The sequence below is a fragment of the Wyeomyia smithii genome, chromosome 2, assembly GCF_029784165.1.
Source record: "Wyeomyia smithii strain HCP4-BCI-WySm-NY-G18 chromosome 2, ASM2978416v1, whole genome shotgun sequence".
NCBI classification, from domain to species: domain Eukaryota; kingdom Metazoa; phylum Arthropoda; class Insecta; order Diptera; family Culicidae; genus Wyeomyia; species Wyeomyia smithii.
In genome coordinates, this window is record NC_073695.1 from 12,050,719 (window position 1) to 12,071,344 (window position 20,626).

Genomic DNA, 20,626 nt, shown 5'->3' on the forward strand with positions numbered 1-20,626 from the left:
AGCCGCCATCTTGGATTATATCAGATAAATGCAATTTTGGCCGTGTTCACAACTACCGATTTTCAATCTAAGACCAGCATTGGAAAGCTGAGAAAAAATTCTATAAGATGCAAGAAAAAAATTAGGTGAGCATCAGTGTTAACCTACGAATTGAACGAATTTTCCGAACGAAGTTTCAAAATATCCAATGCATTCCGTTCAATTAACGTAGTAGCCATATGCTGAGACCAAGTGGATGCGCGTGTCATAACCCTACTATAACAATATATATCATAATCAGTTAATTATGCAACTAGTACGCCCATACTATTTGCATTGAGATTAGTGAGAATAATATAGGCAACACGAACATGTTAGATATTAATTTGTTTTAATAATGTTTATTTCTATTCTTTTTCGTGGGTTATTTTAATTCTCGGAGCAAATTGAGTATTGTTCAACATTGATTACGGCATGAATATTTCACTCTACTTACATATGAAAATCGTTCATCATAAACGGGTATGGGTAAAGTTATATTTATTTTTGGACCTACTTTATTTTCCGTCAGTGTGAACGTACTTTCTTGATATGTGGTAGAAGATTTATCTTAGTACATGAAACAGTATTGTGAAGCAACAAAAGACAAGTACAGAATTATGGTCCAAAAAGGAGGATCAATGTATTGTGATGTCAAACCCGTTCGGCATAGTAGTAGATCGTATGAATAATGACAATTTGCTATATATAATAGTGAGATTGAATCTCATATTGAATCGTCACCCTATAGTCTTCAGCAAAATCGGCATACACAATGGATTCATTCGGTTTAAGATTGATAATTTTGTGGATTTAAAAGTGAGATACGATATAGTCTTAATAAGTTTCATTTTACTTATGCTAATTTACCTTAGGGACAGAAAATGAGCTGAGCATTGTTTCAATGAATTACTAAAGTGTCTACGCACTCTTCAAATGAACAGTTCTTTCGAACTGATTGATATTGATTCTTAACCTGGACGAGTTTTGTTCAGCAATTCATTACTGAACTCATAAATATCCGGAAATTCACCACATTTTAAAAAATAACACTGGAGGGAAGAGTTTCTACATATGGCTACTACGTTAATTGCACGGAATGCATTGAATATTTTGAAACTTCGTTCGGAAAATTCGTTCAATTGGTAGATTAACACTGATGCTCACCTAATTTTTTTCTTGCATCTTATAGAATTTTTTCTCAGCTTTCCAATGCTGGTTTTAGATTGAAAATCGGTAGTTGCGAACACGGCCAAAATTGCATTTTTCTGATATAATCCAAAATAGCGGCCAAATTCAAGATGGCGGCCAAAATTCTGATTACTCCAAATGAAAGCCCTATCATTCCACTTTACAGAAAAATGCTACTTGTAGTAGGCTCCATAACGAATTTCAGAGATATAGTTCAAATAAAACATCAAGAATTGTTAAAATTTCCACTTTTCTAGAAACTATTTCACCCGTTGGTGACCGAGGGGTCCACAAATACAATCAAACAAAAATGGCATAATCATTTTTTCTTTATTCCCAACCAATATGTGCATTTATATCAAATTCGAAAGAACTTGTGCACCTAGTGGCCTGGTTTCAGCGAGGATTGCTCATATTAGGCCTTACTGCGAAGAATTCTTTTGTTTTTCATTAATTTTGGATCTTACGGATTTTTGAAGAATTTTAAAATTTTCATTTTCAAATTAAAAGCAAAGCTTTGGTCCTGGTTGGAATCTCGTGTATTTGTAGTCATAACAACGCTTAATATTCTAGCATAATTTCACAATGTAAGTAAGCGTCAACCCATATATATATATATATATATATATATATATATATATATATATATATATATATATATATATATATATATATATATATATATATATATATATATATATATATATATATATATATATATATATATATATATATATATATATATATATATATATATATTTATATATATATTCAAATTTTCATAATATTTTTAAGTTTTCTGTTTAAGTATTTTGACTGCTTATCTTAATGGAAGGTTAACTTGTGACCACCTCGAATGAGCTTTTCCCCATCCACATTACATTTCATGTAGATCGTTGTTGATCAGATGGAATTAATCAAATAAAATAAAATAAAATAAAATAAAATAAATTACAATGTTATTCAATCACAAAATTTTTCGGCATTGATTCATTTATTTTCATTTTTATTCAATTCCTGTGTCATTCCCGGAGTACGAATATTTTGAATATTCTAACTTCGAACGCTTTGATTAACATTTTCTAGTCGAATTATTTGCCTTCAATTTCAGGTTTGAGATATCTCCCACACTATAGATCTATCACACTGTGTTTCTGAAGCGTACCAGATGCAGGCTAACCTAATTTTTACTTATAAGCCTTTTTGTAAATTTTGCCATGCTGTACCTTTCACAGGAATTTCATGACATTGGCTTATACATAAAATTGAATAAGCTTCTGTTTAGTTTCTTGTTCAACTATCTCATTAAATGATTTTTTTTTCTTCCGTCCTCACAAAAATTACTCCCGTGCGCTAAATTAAAAAAAAAATTAATCTACCTCCGCATAGTCCCTTTGCGTTCAGTAGTAGAAACTAACCAAACAGCAGTAAATACCGATTTTACCTTGACGGAAGTGAGGTCATTGTTTTCGCGCGAAATCCGAAAGGAACTCAAATTAATCGGTATCCGAGTGCGCACCTGACAGACGAAACCAAAATAAAACTTTCCCAGGCAAAGCGCAGCAGGCAACCGCTCCAACACGATCGAACGAACCGCGCGCAGCAAAAATTCGACCGTCCACGAAATTCTACCCCCCTCGGATCGGACCGGCTAGAATTACAACCAGAACCGTTATATCGCTTCCTTCTGTGAGCGTGTTTTGTTTGTACAACAAGTTGATACGCCGTTGATTTGCCGCGAGCGTTCCAAAGTACAGCGAAAATTTCCGCTGACTGAGACACCCTCTTTTTCTGATACACTGATTTGATCGGAAGAACGAGTATTTAAGTATGTAGAGCATACCGCCATCGATCGATTGTAGTTCTGAGAATAGCTACTAAACAAAACTATTAACGTGACTTGCGCTTCCCTGATGTAGGTACCTACAAACGAGCCCACGAAAATAAAAACGCCATCTATTTCTCGCGTGCACGGCTTGGATCGGAACATTTCATAACCGGTGACTACAAACTGTTGCAAAACTGGTTGTTTCATATTTTTGGCGAATCGCTTTAGCTTCTCGAGCGGCACTAGGTCAACAACTTGGTATAGCTGGAAGTCATATTTTTGCTTCTTCGACCCGGAGCTGGAGACACGGCGACGGCTGCCGCGGCTTTTGTTGCAAGATATACTGTTGTCGTGAAGCCTTCTGTCTCTCTCTCTGCAAGGGGGGTAATCAACGCGATATTTATTAATGAGAGAACATGCAAAATCATTAAAAAGCAGTACAATAGCGGAGCGGATCCCGTATAAGGAGGCCTGGCCTGTGGTTTCCCAGAGTGGCATCGGGCGTGATGGGAGGCGCAACCGGAGGAGAGCAGATAGAAAGAGATTTAGCGAGCTTGGCGGCAAAATATTGCAACATCAAGTACCTGCTGCTGCTGAACGTCTGTGTTAAGTTTTGCTCTAGGGGAAAGGGTAAAACCGAAGACCTCTAAGTATTCTCCGGTCACCGCGATGGGGTTGGCTTTTTTTTGTTGACGGCGACGACGACGACGACGACGACCGCGACCGGCAACAGCAATAATAACAACAGCCAGCGACCTGTAGCAGCCAACAACAATGTTTCACGGTGGAGAATTTCGCAATTTCCTTTATCGAGACCTGTTGCCCTTTCCGAAAAACTGAACCATTGGTGCGGAGGTTTGCACTTGTATCGTGAGACGGATTCTGTTTTTTTCTCTGCGTGTATTTTCTCCGCCTTGCTGGCGGGAAGCCGACATGCAACACAGAATTGGTTTAATTTAACGCAAATATTTTGATCGAGCAATAATAATAACAGGGGAAAATGGTAAACCGTGTATTTTGGCAAATTTAGAGTACTACTTTCGACCTTCGATTCAATGGTTTTGACCGATAAGTTAAAATAAAACAACAATCGAATGTTATACAACAGCAGAGTCAAATAACTATTGAATGAATGTGAACTTGAGCGAAAAGAACGTTGTATAACGGTATTTTGGTGGACAGAATTTCTGTGCATTTATTTTTAAGTAATGAATTAGAAATTTTTTCAAAGCAAAAAAAAAATAGCGCTATTATTGAAAATATTTCTAATAATTTAATTACAGGTAAGTGAATTAAATAGTGACAAAAAGTCGAAAGTAGTGTTTTGGAGCATCTAATCTTTACAACAATTTTTCCAAAATTTGTAATGTTTACTGTTCAAACGTTTGAGGCGAAGGAAAATTGGATTTCAATGTCGATAAATTTATCACTAAAATAATGGAAAAGTAAAACAAAATCCAGTATAAATTTACGCCGTAATAATAAAAATGTTCAAACGGCAAGAAAAAACGGAAAGGTGAAGGAACAGAGGATACTAATCAATCAAACTTCATATTTTTTGATATTTTGTAACACAAGCTATTTTTAAATCTTTTACATTGTTGATTAGTATCCTCCGTTTCTTTTCCTTCCCGTTTGATAGGATTTTGGAATATTTTTGTTTTCAATCGCTGATAACAGGTAGTGGATATGTGAAATTCTGGTTAACATAATAACTTTTTTTATCAGCAACCATTTGTTTGCAATTTTTAGCTTATTCATTACATCGAAAAGTATATCCTTTCCATCAAACAAAAACTCTACGCAGGATTATAATCACGCACTGCAAAACTACATGCAAAAAATCTAGCTAAAAGTATTCAGTAAAACTCGGATTACCAATCAGTAATCATCAATCATCCCAAAAACTAACTTCAGATAATCTCTTCTTCCTATTCTGTTGCTACCGCCCTGCTCAAGTTCTACCGATATATATGAACTTCCAATCAACGGTACAACGGAACGGGGCACCGATTACTTTTTATCGATTTTCCGATCAGAGTACGTCCTCTAACACAGTTCAGCATCAATCGCTTGTATCGCCCGGAGGGACTTTCACTATCCCACCTTCTTAGAAGGAGTAAGCAACCATTCTCTGACCAAAACTACGAACGTCAATCTTGTCTTGCACTGCAGCAGCATTCTACTGTGACGCCATTCAGGAAAGTCGATTCCTAAAAGTAGCAATATTATTATTAGTCAGGGAACTCGTACCTAGAGGTACGATGATTTATTACATTATCAGCACACCATCATCGTCGTTCGAACAGGTAGTTTCGATTTTCCCTGATGTTAGTCAATATTTTTTGCCAGGAGTGTGGACCGAGAAGCATCAAGTAGGAGGAGGATTGAATCGTCACTTGTGAAAAAGGAAAACAACCTGCTATCGACTATATGGTATGCGATGTTCGGATTACTCGTTATTGTTCGCTCGTGCTAAGGGAGTCGCCGTCGCTGCCGCCGCCACTCCGAACCAGTTGGGAAGAGTTGCGCTTCAGCAAATTTTTCTTTATTGTTATTTCATTAGCACATTTCCACTCCAAGATTCGTCCCCCGGACGAATCTTGGGTGGAGACTTCAATGGCAAGCGTGATTTAGTGTAAATTTGTCAACTTTTGATAAGACGGCAGGGTCGATTTTTATGAAAGGAGGGTGTTCGCCATTTTGTGGTTTGTTGATTTGATGGATATTTGACGCGGGATGGAGTTTTATTTTTTTTCGAGCGTCGTAAAATGTGACATATTCCCTCGTAATGTCTTTCTTCCCTACGTTGTGGCTATTTCGATTATCGCAGCCCGATTGCATTTATGGTCAAACGTTCTTTGGGTGATTAAATGGCTTCCGTCTGTGAGGAGTGCAGTGAAAAAAAAAGGAAAAAATGTTTTATTTCTTTGCGGCTAGACGCCGGCAAAATGTGCTGATTGGACGATGTATTAAAGAATGTGACGGGAAAAACAGTAAAGGATAGAATGTTCCTGTAGCATATCGTTCCCATCAAAATAATCAACAGACGAAGCAAAAAGGTGAACTGAAGTCAAGTGGCTTGTATTACATGAAACGAAATTGGCACGAGTCTTTAAAAGACTGAGCAGCTGTAGAAATCGATACAAGAAATATACCTAAAAAAGATTGTTGATTTCGTATGTAAATTGCCTGTCCTGTTTCTGTATCTACTAATCTTGCTATGGAATACTAAAATGCTGAGCAATTTGTTTGTTGAAATGTAATGCTATTTTATTGTTTATGTCGTATTAAACTATTGGGAAATTTCCAAATCCGACATAGCATTCTATTATTTTAATGAACTAGTTTTGAGTAGGTACGACTTGAGAACTAAGAAACGATTCCACTAACAATTTGAAAAAATATCTCTTTCGTCATGATGCTCATTCAAACGGACCACCACCAAGTATTCAAAAATTAAATTATAAATACAACACACACAATTTGACATGATAAAATCACAACTAAATCTAGAAAACATTTTCACGTCACTCTCGAAATCAGCTATGAAAGGTTAAACGCAGAAATTTAAACGAAATCTTGTATAGAAACTGTCCTAAAAGTCTAAAGATTTTTGCTCGTACATATTTTTTCAATTTTTCGGAAAAAATATGTTTTAAAAGTAAGTATAGGCTAAAAGGTGGAATTTTATACGTGAAAACCTTATTTCGTATCATTACGCCAAAAAAGTTGTACCGTAAACTGGGGTGATTTTGATCACTTTACATCTATTTTGAATTTGTACCAAAAAGCGCTCGTGTAGCTTGGGATTTGTCGTAATATTCCCTGATAGTGTTTAGATATGTGTACATTGCCACTTCTCATGCATTTCCTGCTATTTAAAGAGTGTTTTTAATGCTAAAATAGGAATTGAAAATAAACTGGATTTTGAGCGATTTTTATTGCATATAAACAATCGGTTCAAGCAGATACAAAACAACAAGCTGCGATACGTAAAGAATTAATTTTGTTTCCAGATTAGAAGATATGAAAATATTATCACAACGATTTTCATTATTTTTTTTGCAATATTTTTCCTCAAAGGCAATTTTAAGTCCCAATAATCTCAACAGCGTATCACATGTTTTCTTCTTAACGACAGCCTAAGACGTCACTTGACATGCAACTTTGGACTATTGGATGAGCAATATTCTACATGAACTAGTTTTTGGTGATTTTAGATTCCCTTTACACTCCGTGGACAATTGTTCATAAATATTTTAAAAATTTTGTATGAATCTTTGACATTCGCCAACATAAACTGTTCACGTGAAATGTGAATGGCCCCCATATGGCTTCTCATATTTATTAACTCGTGTAAGTCGTTTTAGACTGTTCAAATCTTTTAAAGCAATAAAGTCTCACTTCAAATTAATCAAAATAATGAAGTGATCAAAGTCACCCCGGAATGATGATTGATAAAAAAAATTTAGAGCATATATAAAAACAGCAGAATTGTTGCTTAACTTTTGAATTAGTAACTGGATCTTGAGCAATGCATGCCAGTACTCATTTTAAAAATATCAAACAGTTTTGTATTTAGTACATTTTTAAAATATTTAGGAAATATTAAAAAAGTGATCAAAGTCATCCCAGTTTACGGTACTTGATAATAAGCGAAACAGTAAAAAGTCATAGATTTTACGAAGAGAATTTATTTGAACTTCCAAGGTACTCTTTTAAATGGAATCCTACTCTGGAAAGTAAGAAAATTTATTTTTTATTTGCATTTTTGGGATTCCTATACACTCAGAAATGTTGTGCCAAAAGGATTATTTGATATTTGATCACGTTGAAAAGTTATAGCTATAAGTATGGGGTCAATCATTACAGTATTAACGTTGTTTAAAACTTTAAAAGCGTTTTTCTCGAAACCATGCTTTTTCAGCTGGTGGTATGGTTTCTCAGCATCTACTGAGCCGATTTGGCTGAAATTTTGGATTATCTAAATTGTTGTGTAGCTGTTTTTCACTGTCTGAATTTCTCAACGTTCTAAGATTTTTTAAATAATAATTTTTCATGAAAATAAACTATTTTTTCATTAAAATGACTACCATTTCGGTAATGCAGAAACGGTTATGTAACAATTTAGATAATTATATATTATAATATATTTTTATATGCTGAAAAAAATTCTGTCAGATCGATCCACTAGAAGCTAAGAAAAACGTTCTACCAGTTAGGTACTGATTTAGGGAAAACATCCATGGTCTCATCTGCCAACAGCGTAATACTCACTATATTTGCATTCACGACATGCAAAATACATCTTCAAATATACCTTAATCAAAAGCCAAAATACCCGGACATTTCGCTTTACTCTAAACATCCAAAAAATATGTTTAGACCTTCTAGAGTAGGATTCCCCCTTAAAAGTAAATAAATTCTTCCTTTTCATATGAAAAATGTAAAAATTGTTCTAAGAATTTAAATTTTTGGATTTTTTATCTTTATTCTTCTTTTATTCTTCTTTATTTGTAAAAAATTCATCTGACAAAAATAGTCTTCAACTTAAAAACTACGACGAACTCTCATTGCGAAATTGTGTGATGGTGTGCCAAAATCAAAAAGGTCTTCCACTTTGGAGAATGATCGAATACAGCAAGCTAACGGGTCGTTAAATCCGAAATTAGTACGGTGAAAGCTAGGTTGTAGCAGTCCAGTAGAGTGAAGAAGGCGCTGTGAAGCCCGGAAATTCAATTTGGAAAGGATATTTGGTGAATCGATTTCAGAGTTCAGAACTTTAGCTACGAACACCGCTTGTTGAACTTCTCTGCGCCGTTGCAATGTGTCAATCCCAAGAAGACGACAACGGTCAGGATATGGAGGTAGGTTAATCGGGTCACGCCACGGAAGATTTCTTAACGCAACTCGCACGAATCTTTTCTGCACTCGCTCAAGTCGCAAATTCCAGACTAGTTGTTGAGGACACCAAACCAAGCTAGCATTTTCGAGGAGTGGCCGAACGAGAGCACAATACAACGCCTTCATGCAATGGGGGTCCCTGAAGTCGCGAGCAATTTTCGAAACGAAACCAAGTTGTCAAAATATTATTGAAATTATCATCAGATCTTTCAAGATTAACTGAAAGTTTGTTTGAAAATTGAATATATTGAGACATTATTGCAATTTTATCTTCGTTTTAAATTGAGTAAATGGTGATGTCAACCTTCCTTAATTTGTTACCGTTATTATTCTTTTTTTTTTCGATTAAAACTGAAGCTCTGTAACCATCTCAATGCGATGGTAAAAAATTGTGATGCCTATATTGTGTTTTATTTCAGAGCTCATTCGAGTTATAGCCGTAAAACCACTGTTATTTGATTACATATGAATATTATAACATTATATTCGACTGAAGCATCCTGTTTTAAAAAATCAATCAAAATACATTGAATAATTTTATTTTTCATCATAAACCTTCCAACAGTGTGACATGTAAATTTCGGTGAGGTTCTTAGCTGTCAAAGAATACCTAGGATACTTGACTTTAAACTGTATCAACTTTCTTTCGTTTTAAATTAAAATATTTATCGGATATGTATTGCGCACTAGGCAATTTTTATATATTTTTTGTTATCATTTTATGTATTACCAGGATTATTCAAAAATATCCTCCGTTAAAATAATTAATAGTTTTAAATATTTAAAAGTTTTAACAAAGTTCTCATTTCGAAGATTCTTTCCATTTTCCTCTCTCGGTTTAAATCTAATTCTCCACCTCTGAAATCTCCAATTCTCTCTATCTTTTCGCTTCTTTCTCTATCTCTCTCCTTTCATATATTTTATTCTCGTCATTAATATTTTTCGGTGGCATGTCTTCCTCTCCTCCTAACGCATTCTTTCCTTCTCTCTCTGTCTCTATCGGCTATCACTCTCTATCTATTACTTACTGTCACACTTTGTTCAACTCATAACCTTTTTTAATCAATCTTTCTAAAGCCTATTCCTCCTTTTCTCTACCTATAGCCTAACCCTCTCTCTAGCTTATTTATCGATCTTGACTGTTTTTTCGCTCTCTCCCATCTTTATTTTTCTCTCTAGTTTTTTCCTCTTTTTTCTCTTTCTTTGTATCTTTTCCTACTCTAGCCATCATTCAATTCCAATGATCTCTCTAGCCAATCTATTTGTTTAGCGCTCTATTTCCCTTATCTCTTACTCTCCAGCCAATCTCTCTTTTTGCGCTTTCCTCTTTCTCTTTTTTGCTCTAGCCTATCTCTCTTTCTAACTGTACCCCTTTTTTCAGCTTAATTTCCTATCTCCTTATTATTTTACCTTCTCTCTCAAGGCCACCTATCTCACCCATCAAAACCTTTTCTGGTCAGCCCTTTTTCTACCCTTTTTTTGCTATCCCTTTCTCTCACGGTTTTTTCTCTTACTCATCCATCACTATCATTGACCCATTTCCTTTCTACCTTTTTTTTTCATTGTCTCGATATCTATTTTGCTTTTCGTTTTTCTCTTACTATTCTATTTTTTCTTTTTAGTCTAGCCTATCCGTCTGACCAGCTCTTGTCTTTGACTTGGCTTTTTGTTTCCAACTTATTCCTCTTTTTCTCTAGTTTATCCTTCTAACTTTTCCTTAGTTTATACTACCCGTCTCTATTCTCTTCATCTCTTTATTTTATCCATTTCTCTAGCCTCTCTTTCTCTCTCTCTCTCTCTCTCTCTCTATAGCCATTCTCTCTAAAGCCCATTTTTGTCTCTAGCCTCTTTCTTTCTCCCTTACTCACTTTCTCTCTGGCTCTCTCAGTCTCTCTCTCTCTATGTCTTTCTCTTTCTTTTTCTGTCTCTCTCTCTTTTTCTGTTTCTCTGCCTTTTTTCTCTCATTTTTTTTTCTATTTTAATCTACTATATATCTATTTCTTTCTCACTATCATGCTCTCTCTCTTCCACTCCCCTTCTCTCTCATTATTTCTCTCACTCTCTCTCTCGCTCTCACTCCCTTTTTCTCTCTCTATCTCTCTTCGTCTCTCTCTGCCGCTCTCTCTTTTTCTTTCTTTGTCTCTCTTTCTTTGTCTCTCTTTCTTTGTCTCTCTTTCTTTGTCTCTCTTTCTTTGTCTCTCTTTCTTTGTCTCTCTTTCTTTGTCTCTCTTTCTTTTTCTGTCTCTCTTTTTCTGTTTGTCTGTCTCTTTTTCAGTCTCTCTGTCTCTTTTTCTGTCGCTCTGCCTCTCTTTCTACTCCATCTATCTATTACTCTCTCTAACCTTTCTCTCTCTCGCTCTAATAGATCGCTCTCTCTAGTGGGTGTGTCTCTCTCTTTAATAGGTCTCTCTCTCTCTCTCTTTAATAGGTCTCTCTCTCTCTCTAGTAGGTCTCTCTTTTTCTCTCTTTACTCTATCTATTTCTTTCTTTCTAGCCTCTCTCTCTATTAGATCTTTCTCTCTGTAGTAAGTGTGTCTCTTTCTCTAATAGGTCTCTCTTTCTACTAGGTCTCTCGCTCTCTAGTAGGTGTGTCTCTTTCTCTACTAGGTCTCTCTCGCTCTATCCAGTAGGTCTCTCTCTTATTAGTAATTCTCTTTCTTTAGTAAGTCTCTCTCTCTCTCTCTAGTAGGTCTCTCTCTTTATAGTAGGTCTCTCTTTCTCTAGTAGGTGTGTCTCTTTCTCTAATAGGTCTCTCTCTCTAGAAGATCTCTGTCTCAAGAAGGTCTCTCTCTTTCTAGTAGGTCGCCCTCTATTGGGCCTCTCTCAATAGTAGGTGTGTCTTTTTCTCCAAAAGGTCTCTCTCTCCAGTAGGTCTCTTTCTCTTTAATAGGGCTCTCTCTCTCTTTAGTAATTCTCTTTCTCTAGTAGGTGTCTCTCTCTCTCTGTAGTAGGTCTCTCTCTCTCTAGTAGGTCTCTTTTTCTATAGTAGGTCTCTCTTTCTAGTAGGTCTCTAGTAAGTAAGCTTAACATTTGATTTCGCCCATGTCTTTCTTTTTAGCTTCCTCCTCTTTCTCGGTTTCTTTCGCTCTCCAATCCGTTTTTCTCTGTCTCCTACTTATCCTTTTTGATATTTTCTCATTTTGATTCTTTCCGATTCACCCATATCTCTCTGATTCAAATATTTCTAGCCTATCGCTTTGTCTTGGCTATTCTTTTTTCTCCAGCCTATCCATTTGTGATTCTGTATTGTTTTTTTTTTGTTTCTTTTCCTCTCTTTCTCCCCATTTTTGTTTATTTACCACTTTCCGTCATAATAGTCTCACTCTGGTTTATCTCTGCTTTTTGCTATAATCTGTGAGTTACATTGAAACAGGAGAGCAATATCTCTACTCTTGATATAAGGAGTTACAGAATATGTTGTGGTAATGTTAGGAGTTGTCGAATAAGTTAAAGTGGCAGGCATAAATAAATCAGTTCAATTTCTGTTTAGATAGAAATATATAAATATATGTAAAGACTTACCCGGATTGTATCCATCCCAAAAGGTTGAAATTTTCGAAGGTTTTTCTATGATTTAAACTATGAATGAACCATCAGGGCAGCTCAAAGAGCTTGGTATATCACGTTCGCTCCAGCGAGGTTGTCCGGACTCTTATAATTACCTGAAAAGAGAAATAATTCAATAGGTTAGATCATTTTGTCAAGTAGAGTTTAATTACAAAATTGTGTGGTCTAAATGAAATAATCCTTTAAGTTTAGCGGTCGAGGATACGAAAAATGAACGAGAATAGAAGGTGTGACCTAGACTCTGAAAAATTTTCCCGATCAGAGGAAACTCGAACCCGCAATCTCCGATGTCTCCGGCATGATGTTTTTTTTTTGCAAACAGACTACTGGAAAGATAATTTTCCGTAATACCCATACCGAATCACCTCTTCTATTGTGTCTCGCTCCTAGCACGTCACGATCAACCACACTCACTGCCTTGTGGGAGTTATTTTTGTAACTGAAAGAGTGTGTCTCTTCCCACACTGAGTGTGGCGAATTACCATATCTATGACCTGTACGTAATCGAGACGCTCAGTTTGTGGCGTTCCTTGCCGAACGCGTTTGACGGAAGAGCTTCGTTTTGCTGCGATTATTTTACGAACCATCTTTATTTTTTGTCTCATGGCTACATTTTTAATTTAGCAAAGCGAAAAACGTATGTGGGTTTACCAGGATACGACAAATGAATTAGAATACAAGGTTAGTAGTAGACGGTGTTCTGTATTAGTCTCAGGGGAACTTACCTTCCCAGTAGATAAATTGGTGAAAAACAGCATGACATTGGGGATTGCGGGCAGAAGTCCCGTCCCGTTTTTTATGTCTGAGCTACATCTTCTGTTTTCGTTCATTTTTTGTACCCTCGTAAAACTACATAACGGGTGACAACTAAAATTTAAATTTTTTCCCTAGGCTCTCTTGCTACACAACAAACACGATCGGAGAGAAATGAGAGAATGTATATGTGAGCTCTTTTTCTCCTTTTTATGCCAGAATTTTGTTTTGTTTAAAATGGAGTCGAAACAGGTAGCATTGCGCAGGCGCAATTTACATTTCTAATTGAACTGCACAAAAAAAATCACGGTAAACTAAATTGAACTCTGTAAGTGGTGACTTTTTTGAGTAATCCCAAGTTTCTTATTATGAACACTAGGGTGGCAATGTCTCATGCAAAATGATCTGCGCAAAATTTCAGCTCAATCGAAGATGATTTAGAGGTGCCTCGAAAATTTACCAAGGGGGGAGAACATGAAATTGGAAAAATCGAATTTTTTTTTCGATGCCAAATGACTTAACTTTCTGTTGCCAATGCCGCCATTTGGCGGGCTTCAGTCGAAGTTCTAGAGAGCTTCAATAAATACTTAAAAAGTGTTTTTAATTATTCATAGTGATTTTATCGAAGCTCGTCTAGCAATTAACTTGGACACTAGAGGGTTAAAAATGCATAAAACGGCGAGATCTAGTGTTATATTCAAAATAAAAAAATTTTGGCTTAAAATCGACCTTCGGGCATATTCTAAAACTGGCTTCTAAAATGTCCCACAACTCGTTCCCAGATGCAAATTATTTAATGTTCATTAGGGGCCATCCACATACCACGTGGACAGATTTTTAACGATTTTAAGTGAATGTATTCTTCTGAATTTTATATCTGTCAGAAAAAAGACTACTGGGAATACATTCGTACTCCGAAATTGCTAATATGTACATGAACTCTTTCTAATTCAAAATCTCGATCTTGTTTCTAAACATATGCTTTGCTCGCAACCTTGTGTTTTAAAATATGCTCGATTTAGACCACTTTTTCTGTTACTTGAGCGACTTCTGTTACTCTAGCGACTTGTAAAAATATAAGTATCGAAAACTTTTTTCAAACAAAAGCTGCCAACAAAATAATGAAATTTTATTGGTCGGTCCCGAAACAGAGAGGTACCATCAAAACGTATCACTGTGTATTCTCAAATTGGAAGGGTATTACTGCTTATGTAACAGTGTTTCGGAAATAAGTTCATCAACAGCTTGGAATATGGAAAGTAACCATTTGCGTTGAAATTCTTGTAATGAGAGTTACCTTCAGAAAACAACAATCTATTATCGGCCGAATTTTGGTATTTTAGTTTGGTGAGAATGTTTAAAACCTCACACCTTATTTTCGAAATAAGTAGTTTTATAGGAATCTCTTCACAAAATCACAAAATAATTTCATATTTTTATAAGTTATGCTGGTGGGATGGAAAATTTTTCAAGTTTCTACTCAGTTAAACATTAAACAAATGCTGCCTGGCTTACGATAAAGTTCGGCCCCTCATACAAATATGATCTTTGGCCTAGAAGATTAAGAGTTCCTCTCGGGAAATAGAAGGTTGTGCCTTTAAAAATAGCTTATGTTTCTCAACTAGAAATTTAGAGAAAAAACTAAAAATGATCTTCGAAGAACAAGAACATGAGTGCAGAAAAACACGATAGAATGAAACTTAAAAAAATATATAAAAAATGTGTATTTTAAGTTGTTTGATGCTATTCCGGGTTTCTAACACCGCCATCCACTTTCGACCGCAGAACAGATGTTTGTCTCCAGTAGAAAATAAAACAAAGATGAAGGGAAAAAGTCATTTCCAATTCAGCATCGCAGGCAATCCGGTAGCGCCAACAAGACCCTTAGCCTTTCCCACTTGCGACGACAAGTGGTTATCGGCTAAGGGCAACAAGTGCATGCTTCGTATCCAGTTTCGAAAATAAATCTTACATCGAAGTGGTTGACACGCTGATCATCGTTGAATTTTACGACTTTAGTGAGTGTTATTTTTTTCTTTCACTAACCAACACGAAGAGAGAGAAAGGCGTTCAGTTCATATCGTAGCGGCTCGCACTGCTTCGAATCAGAATCGAGTAACTTTCCAGAATGTTACATAACCGAAATTCAATCAGTATTTCAGGTTGCCAACACGCACCGTTTCCCATAAATTTGCCTATCGACACGGTCGATGTAAAGCACCGCACAGCCTGTCCTTTTTGCCTACACGGACCAAATTGCATTGCGAGCACAACCGTCCATTCGTCCCTCCAACACGTTGCGTTGCGTTGCACCGCCCCATATACGGGATAATGGATGGAAAACAAAATCCCGAGCACCAGAGTACCAGCCCATTCGACGCATAATTCGATACTGAAATAAACATAAATAAATAGTCAGCAGGAAACGAACGCAACGCGGGAAGGTGCGACGCGAGAAAGCCCGCTAGCAGTGACAAATTGAAACCGATATCGTTAATATGCATTAACAGCAGCGGTATAACAGAACTGTTTCGGCAGCTGCACCGGCATAAATCTTAATCCCTGGAAGCGGAAGGGTTGAACCTTGGTGTGGATCAATTTAGCAGCTCCTCGCGATAACTAGTCGCAAATCCACACGCTGTAAGCCTCGCTGTAAATATAATTAAAAATTTGCGGCTACGAGCAACCCGCACCAGATTACACCCATGGCCAGTAACCAGTTCAGTGATACGAACTGCAGGTAAGTGGCTCTCCGGTGCTAGAATTGCCTGCCCCGAGATCAGCTGGTCGGCATCTTTCCGTCGGTGAGCCCGTTAAATATTACATAAATATGTGTCCTGCAGTTGGTGATTCGGAATCTTACGCACCATTGGCCGGCCGCCTTTTGCGTACAAGAGTTAAGCCAGCTGAATTCGTTTGCAATCACCGCCGGTTCGAGGTTTAAGGTTTGGATTTTTCCATTGCAGTGATCCTACCCCGGTGGGGAAAGGGCCAAACACGTTTCCAGGGTGAAATATTTGCATATCAAGCGGATGGCAAGGAAGCCTTGCAGGGTTCAGAAAAAGATTTGGATGTGGAATTTTCCAACACGAGGTTGGCGTGTGTGATCAGGTTTTGGGGTTAATCCGATTCCAGTGGAAGTTTACGGCCGATTGTGGAACGGTTTGTCAACCTGCCTTAGCGAGGATGCTCGATTGATTTATTCTTTGTTGGTTGCGTTACGTGGTGATGGTTTGAATATTCACGTACATCATTGGAAATTCCAAGACACGTGACCATCATCAACAACATCAGATTTTCGGAACTTAGATAAACGGTAGTGCTTTTATTGTTGATTTCTAATGAGACAATAGTTTTACTAGACTTCCTACTATTTTTTTTATTTATTTATTTTTTTTTTTATTTATTTTGTTTATTTATTCATCGGACTGAATGTGTCTGAATGAATGCTTAAAATTAATTAACTAAACATAATTTGGTTGGCAGATGCAGTTACACGTTGTCGGAACAAATAGGACGGCTCGTTAAAACTAAATAAATTTGCATGTCGGTTAAACTGGCGAACCATCGAAGCTAAAGGCGAGTTGGCAGCATATTGTGTCGAATAATTTCCTTCCTGCAACATCATTCTCGGTCGCAAAGCTCGCGTGGGAGCATAAAAACCAATCTGTGACAGTAGATCTGGTGCATCGTACTCGCCAGTCAGTAATTTGGAGATAAAACTGACCTGGGACACATGCCTCCGTTTGTCAAGCGTATCTATGCCCAGTAACCGACAGCGATCTGCATACGGTGTTAAAAACTGTTGATCTCTCCAAGGAAGCTGCCTTAGCGCATAACGGACGAATTTACGTTGAACACTTTCAATTCTGTTTGACCACATTGTCTCGTGAGGACACCAAACAACATTTGCGAATTCTAGTGTCGAACGAACGATGGATCAATACAGCGCTTTAAAACAAAGTGGATCGTCAAATTCGCTTGCTATCTTGAAAATGAAGCCAAGACTTCGATTTGCCTTATCGATCGTAGCCGAAATGTGAGACTTCATAGTTAGCTTCTCGTCAAGTATTACTCCGAGATCTTTTACCTGGACTACTCTGTCCAGTTTCACTCCAGAGATTTCGTAGTCGAAGCGGATAGCCTCCCTGGTTCGATAGTAGCTGATGACACAACATTTCTCCACACTCAGAAACAAGCAATTTCTCATACACCAACTACCAAACAAATTTAGAAGTTGTTGCAATTCTCTGCAGTCCTCAATACGCCTAATCACCAAGTAGATTTTCAGATCATCCGCAAAAAACAGTCTTCCACCTCGGTTGAGTAGTATTGCTGCGTCGTTTATATACAAACTGAATAGCAATGGCCCTAGATTGCTACCCTGAGGTACACCAGAGCTATTTATGAATGGGCTGGAACGGCAGTTACCAAGCTGTACGAATAGTTGCCTGTCCACGAGGTATGTCTCCAACCATTTACAGAATCGCGTAGAACAACCCAACTTGTTTAACTTGTTCAAAAGAATTGTATGACTAACAGTATCAAAAGCTGCTCTCAGATCTGTATATATTGTGTCGACTTGAGCTTTTTCACTCATGTTTTTCGTGCAAAAAGATACAAAATTTACCAGATTAGTTTCTACGGACCGCTTTGGAAGAAAACCGTGCTGTACTGTACTGATATACTGTTGGCAGGCCGAAAATAATGTATCCTTGATAATTGTCTCGAACACTTTAGACTCGGCACACAAGGAGGTTATACCTCTATAATTCGTTACGTTGCATTTATCACCTTTCTTAAAAACTGGAAACATGCACGAAACTTTCCATGCCACCGGAAAGCGTTGCTGCTGTAGTGATAAGTTGAATAAGCATGTTAATGGAACCACTAGGTAATCAGAGCATTGCTTGAGAATAGCTGTCGGAATTATGCCAGGTCCGGGCGAAAACGACGACTTTACTTTGTTAATTGCTGACGAGACGGATTGCTCATTTACTCTAAAAATGTCCATGCATAGCGTATCGGCCGGTACATCGCTCAAAGCTTGCTGAATCTGTGTTTCAGTGGGTGCAATATGGCTATAAACGGTAGAAAAATGTTTCGCAAATAAATTGCACTTTTCGGAAGGCGCTTTCGCAGACATTTCATTCAAGAATACCGATGATGGAAGCCCAGTCTCTTTCCGTTTTGTATTAACAAACGCCCAGAACTGTTTGGGGTTCTTCCTAATATTTTGCTGGAGCCGATGAACGTAACGGTTGTACAGGAATTTATTGTATATGCGATAATTGTTGCTTGCAACTGCGAATTTATTTTTGGACAATGCACACTGCGCTTTAGAATAAATTCTTAGAGCCTTGGCCCTCAATCTTTTTAACCATCGAAGCCTCGCGTTTGTCCATGGCGGTTTTTTTGTTGGCCGATATGGTGGGACAGCAGCAGTGAGACAGTTATTCAGCATTCGTTCATAATACGCCACGGCCTCATCGACATTGGTAAAATCATAAAGAGTACTCCAGTCGATTTGAGACAGATTATTTCGTAACAATTCGAAATTCGTTTTACGATAGTTGAGCTGGGGCAAGTTATTCGCATCCTCAAACCTTACAGGGTGACGAACCGCGAGGTCGATAGACAGAGCAGGATGATACTCGTCGCGAGAGACAACTGATTCAGGAGCTTCGGAAACGGTGCAAAGAGGATAACAGCTTTCGTCGGCAAACACGAGATCAAGACAGCGAGATTGATGATTACAAATTAAATTAACTTGTCGTAATCCCAGGAACGCAACTCCGTCAAGCAAAGTTCGACTGGCAGGCGTAAACGATGAAAGCAGTGGGTCAGCAAAGGCATAACCAGCATTGGACGATTTCCATACTAGGCCAGGTTGATTGAAATCGCCTAGCAAAATTACCGCATCTTGATGATTTAGTTTGGAGGTAACAGTTTCCAACACATTCAGCTCAGCATTCATGACGTCACAATCAAGTCGCTTCTCGGGAGGAATATAAACCGCGCCAACGATCACGGATTTATCTGCACGGATTTACATGTCTTTTGTTGTTTTCTTATGCAGCGAAAAAATTTAGGCTTATTTGGAATAAGGATGATATAATTTCAAAGTTTTAATTTGAAATTTCCAAATTTTAAATCGTGATATCCCCTAAAGGTGGTTCCTAAGCAAAAAAGGGCGCTAGGACCAATCCTGGATCCGAATTCAAGGTACAGAGCCAAACATTCTAGATCCAAGGTTCAAAATTTAAGATAGAACGTCCAATAGTTGAATATCTCAAGATCAACTGAAATGCTATTGCAAAATTTGAATACAAAATTTAACCAATATAATATGAATCAAAAGTAATTAGTATTCGTAATTTTATAACAGACTTCTGACAAAACACAAAACTTGGCAAACAATTGCTTGTGCCAGTTTTCATGAAAAGACGTTAACAGCATTCTGTTCCCTGTACTGAAAACACTCAATTCCAATTTGCTTTTCACCAGACACCACAAACAAGAAACAAACTGATCCCAAGCCAAGCAGGTGGCATTTCCGAATTGGCATCCGTGCGAACCGAGCCAGCAACGTAACTGCCTACCAGACCAAGTGCGGCGCAGCCCTGCACCGGATTCAAATTAGACACACTTCAAAACGGTGAACCTCTCGTAGCCATGAATAAATTTCACGGAACGGGGTCCTTTGTCGTGAACTCGTTCACCCACTCGTCGTACCTCCCACGAGTGAGCTCCAGTGTGTGTGGCGAGTGGGAGGGCGTGCGTCTAATTTAAATGTCATTCTTGTAGATACAAGCGGCTGTCGAGTGTGTAACACCGATAAAAATTATCTTTCCACTGACTATTATTGCCATGCAAGTGCTATTATTATGATTGTTCCATATAGCAGCAGCAACCAGCAAGTATCGCGTATTAGTTGGCCAATAAGTTGCGCGAAAAATGAAAAAGAAGGATTGGCCGGCGTATCACGTGCCCATGTTACGCTGAGAAACACACCACAGCGACGATGAATCGTGTTTGCAGGTGGAAAACCGAACGCACGATTCCCTCCGCTCTGGTCTGGTCTGGGTATGGGATCAAGCACCAAGCAGCCCGACTGTGGCAGACCGAGATTTATCGGTGCCCGGGCGGTAAATATCACTGAGCGTCGTCAACGTTGTGAACATTGCGAGCTTCGTAGGGGAGTTTCGTGGTTTCCACATGACGCAGACCTGCGTGCTGTCGAAGTGGTAACTTCGAGGAACTTCGAAAGGGACGTGTTCGATGACATTCCGTGATTGACCGTATATGGTGAGACGGTTACGGTACATACCTGCCGATACGGTCACAGAATCCACAGTTCGA

The 20,626-nt window shown here is 37.7% G+C and overlaps 1 protein-coding gene across 1 annotated transcript in view; it reads right to left on the minus strand.

Annotated features, from left to right (window-relative positions):
* Positions 1–11,165: 11,165 nt before the first annotated feature.
* The window catches only part of LOC129720961 (ecdysone-induced protein 74EF-like), a 307,590-nt gene continuing 298,129 nt past the window's right edge, over positions 11,166–20,626 (minus strand). The window contains exon 6 of the mRNA XM_055672930.1: positions 11,166–12,606. Coding sequence (XP_055528905.1) covers positions 12,548–12,606 — 59 coding nt within the window. The 3' untranslated portion in view covers positions 11,166–12,547. The remainder of the gene's footprint in view (positions 12,607–20,626) is intronic.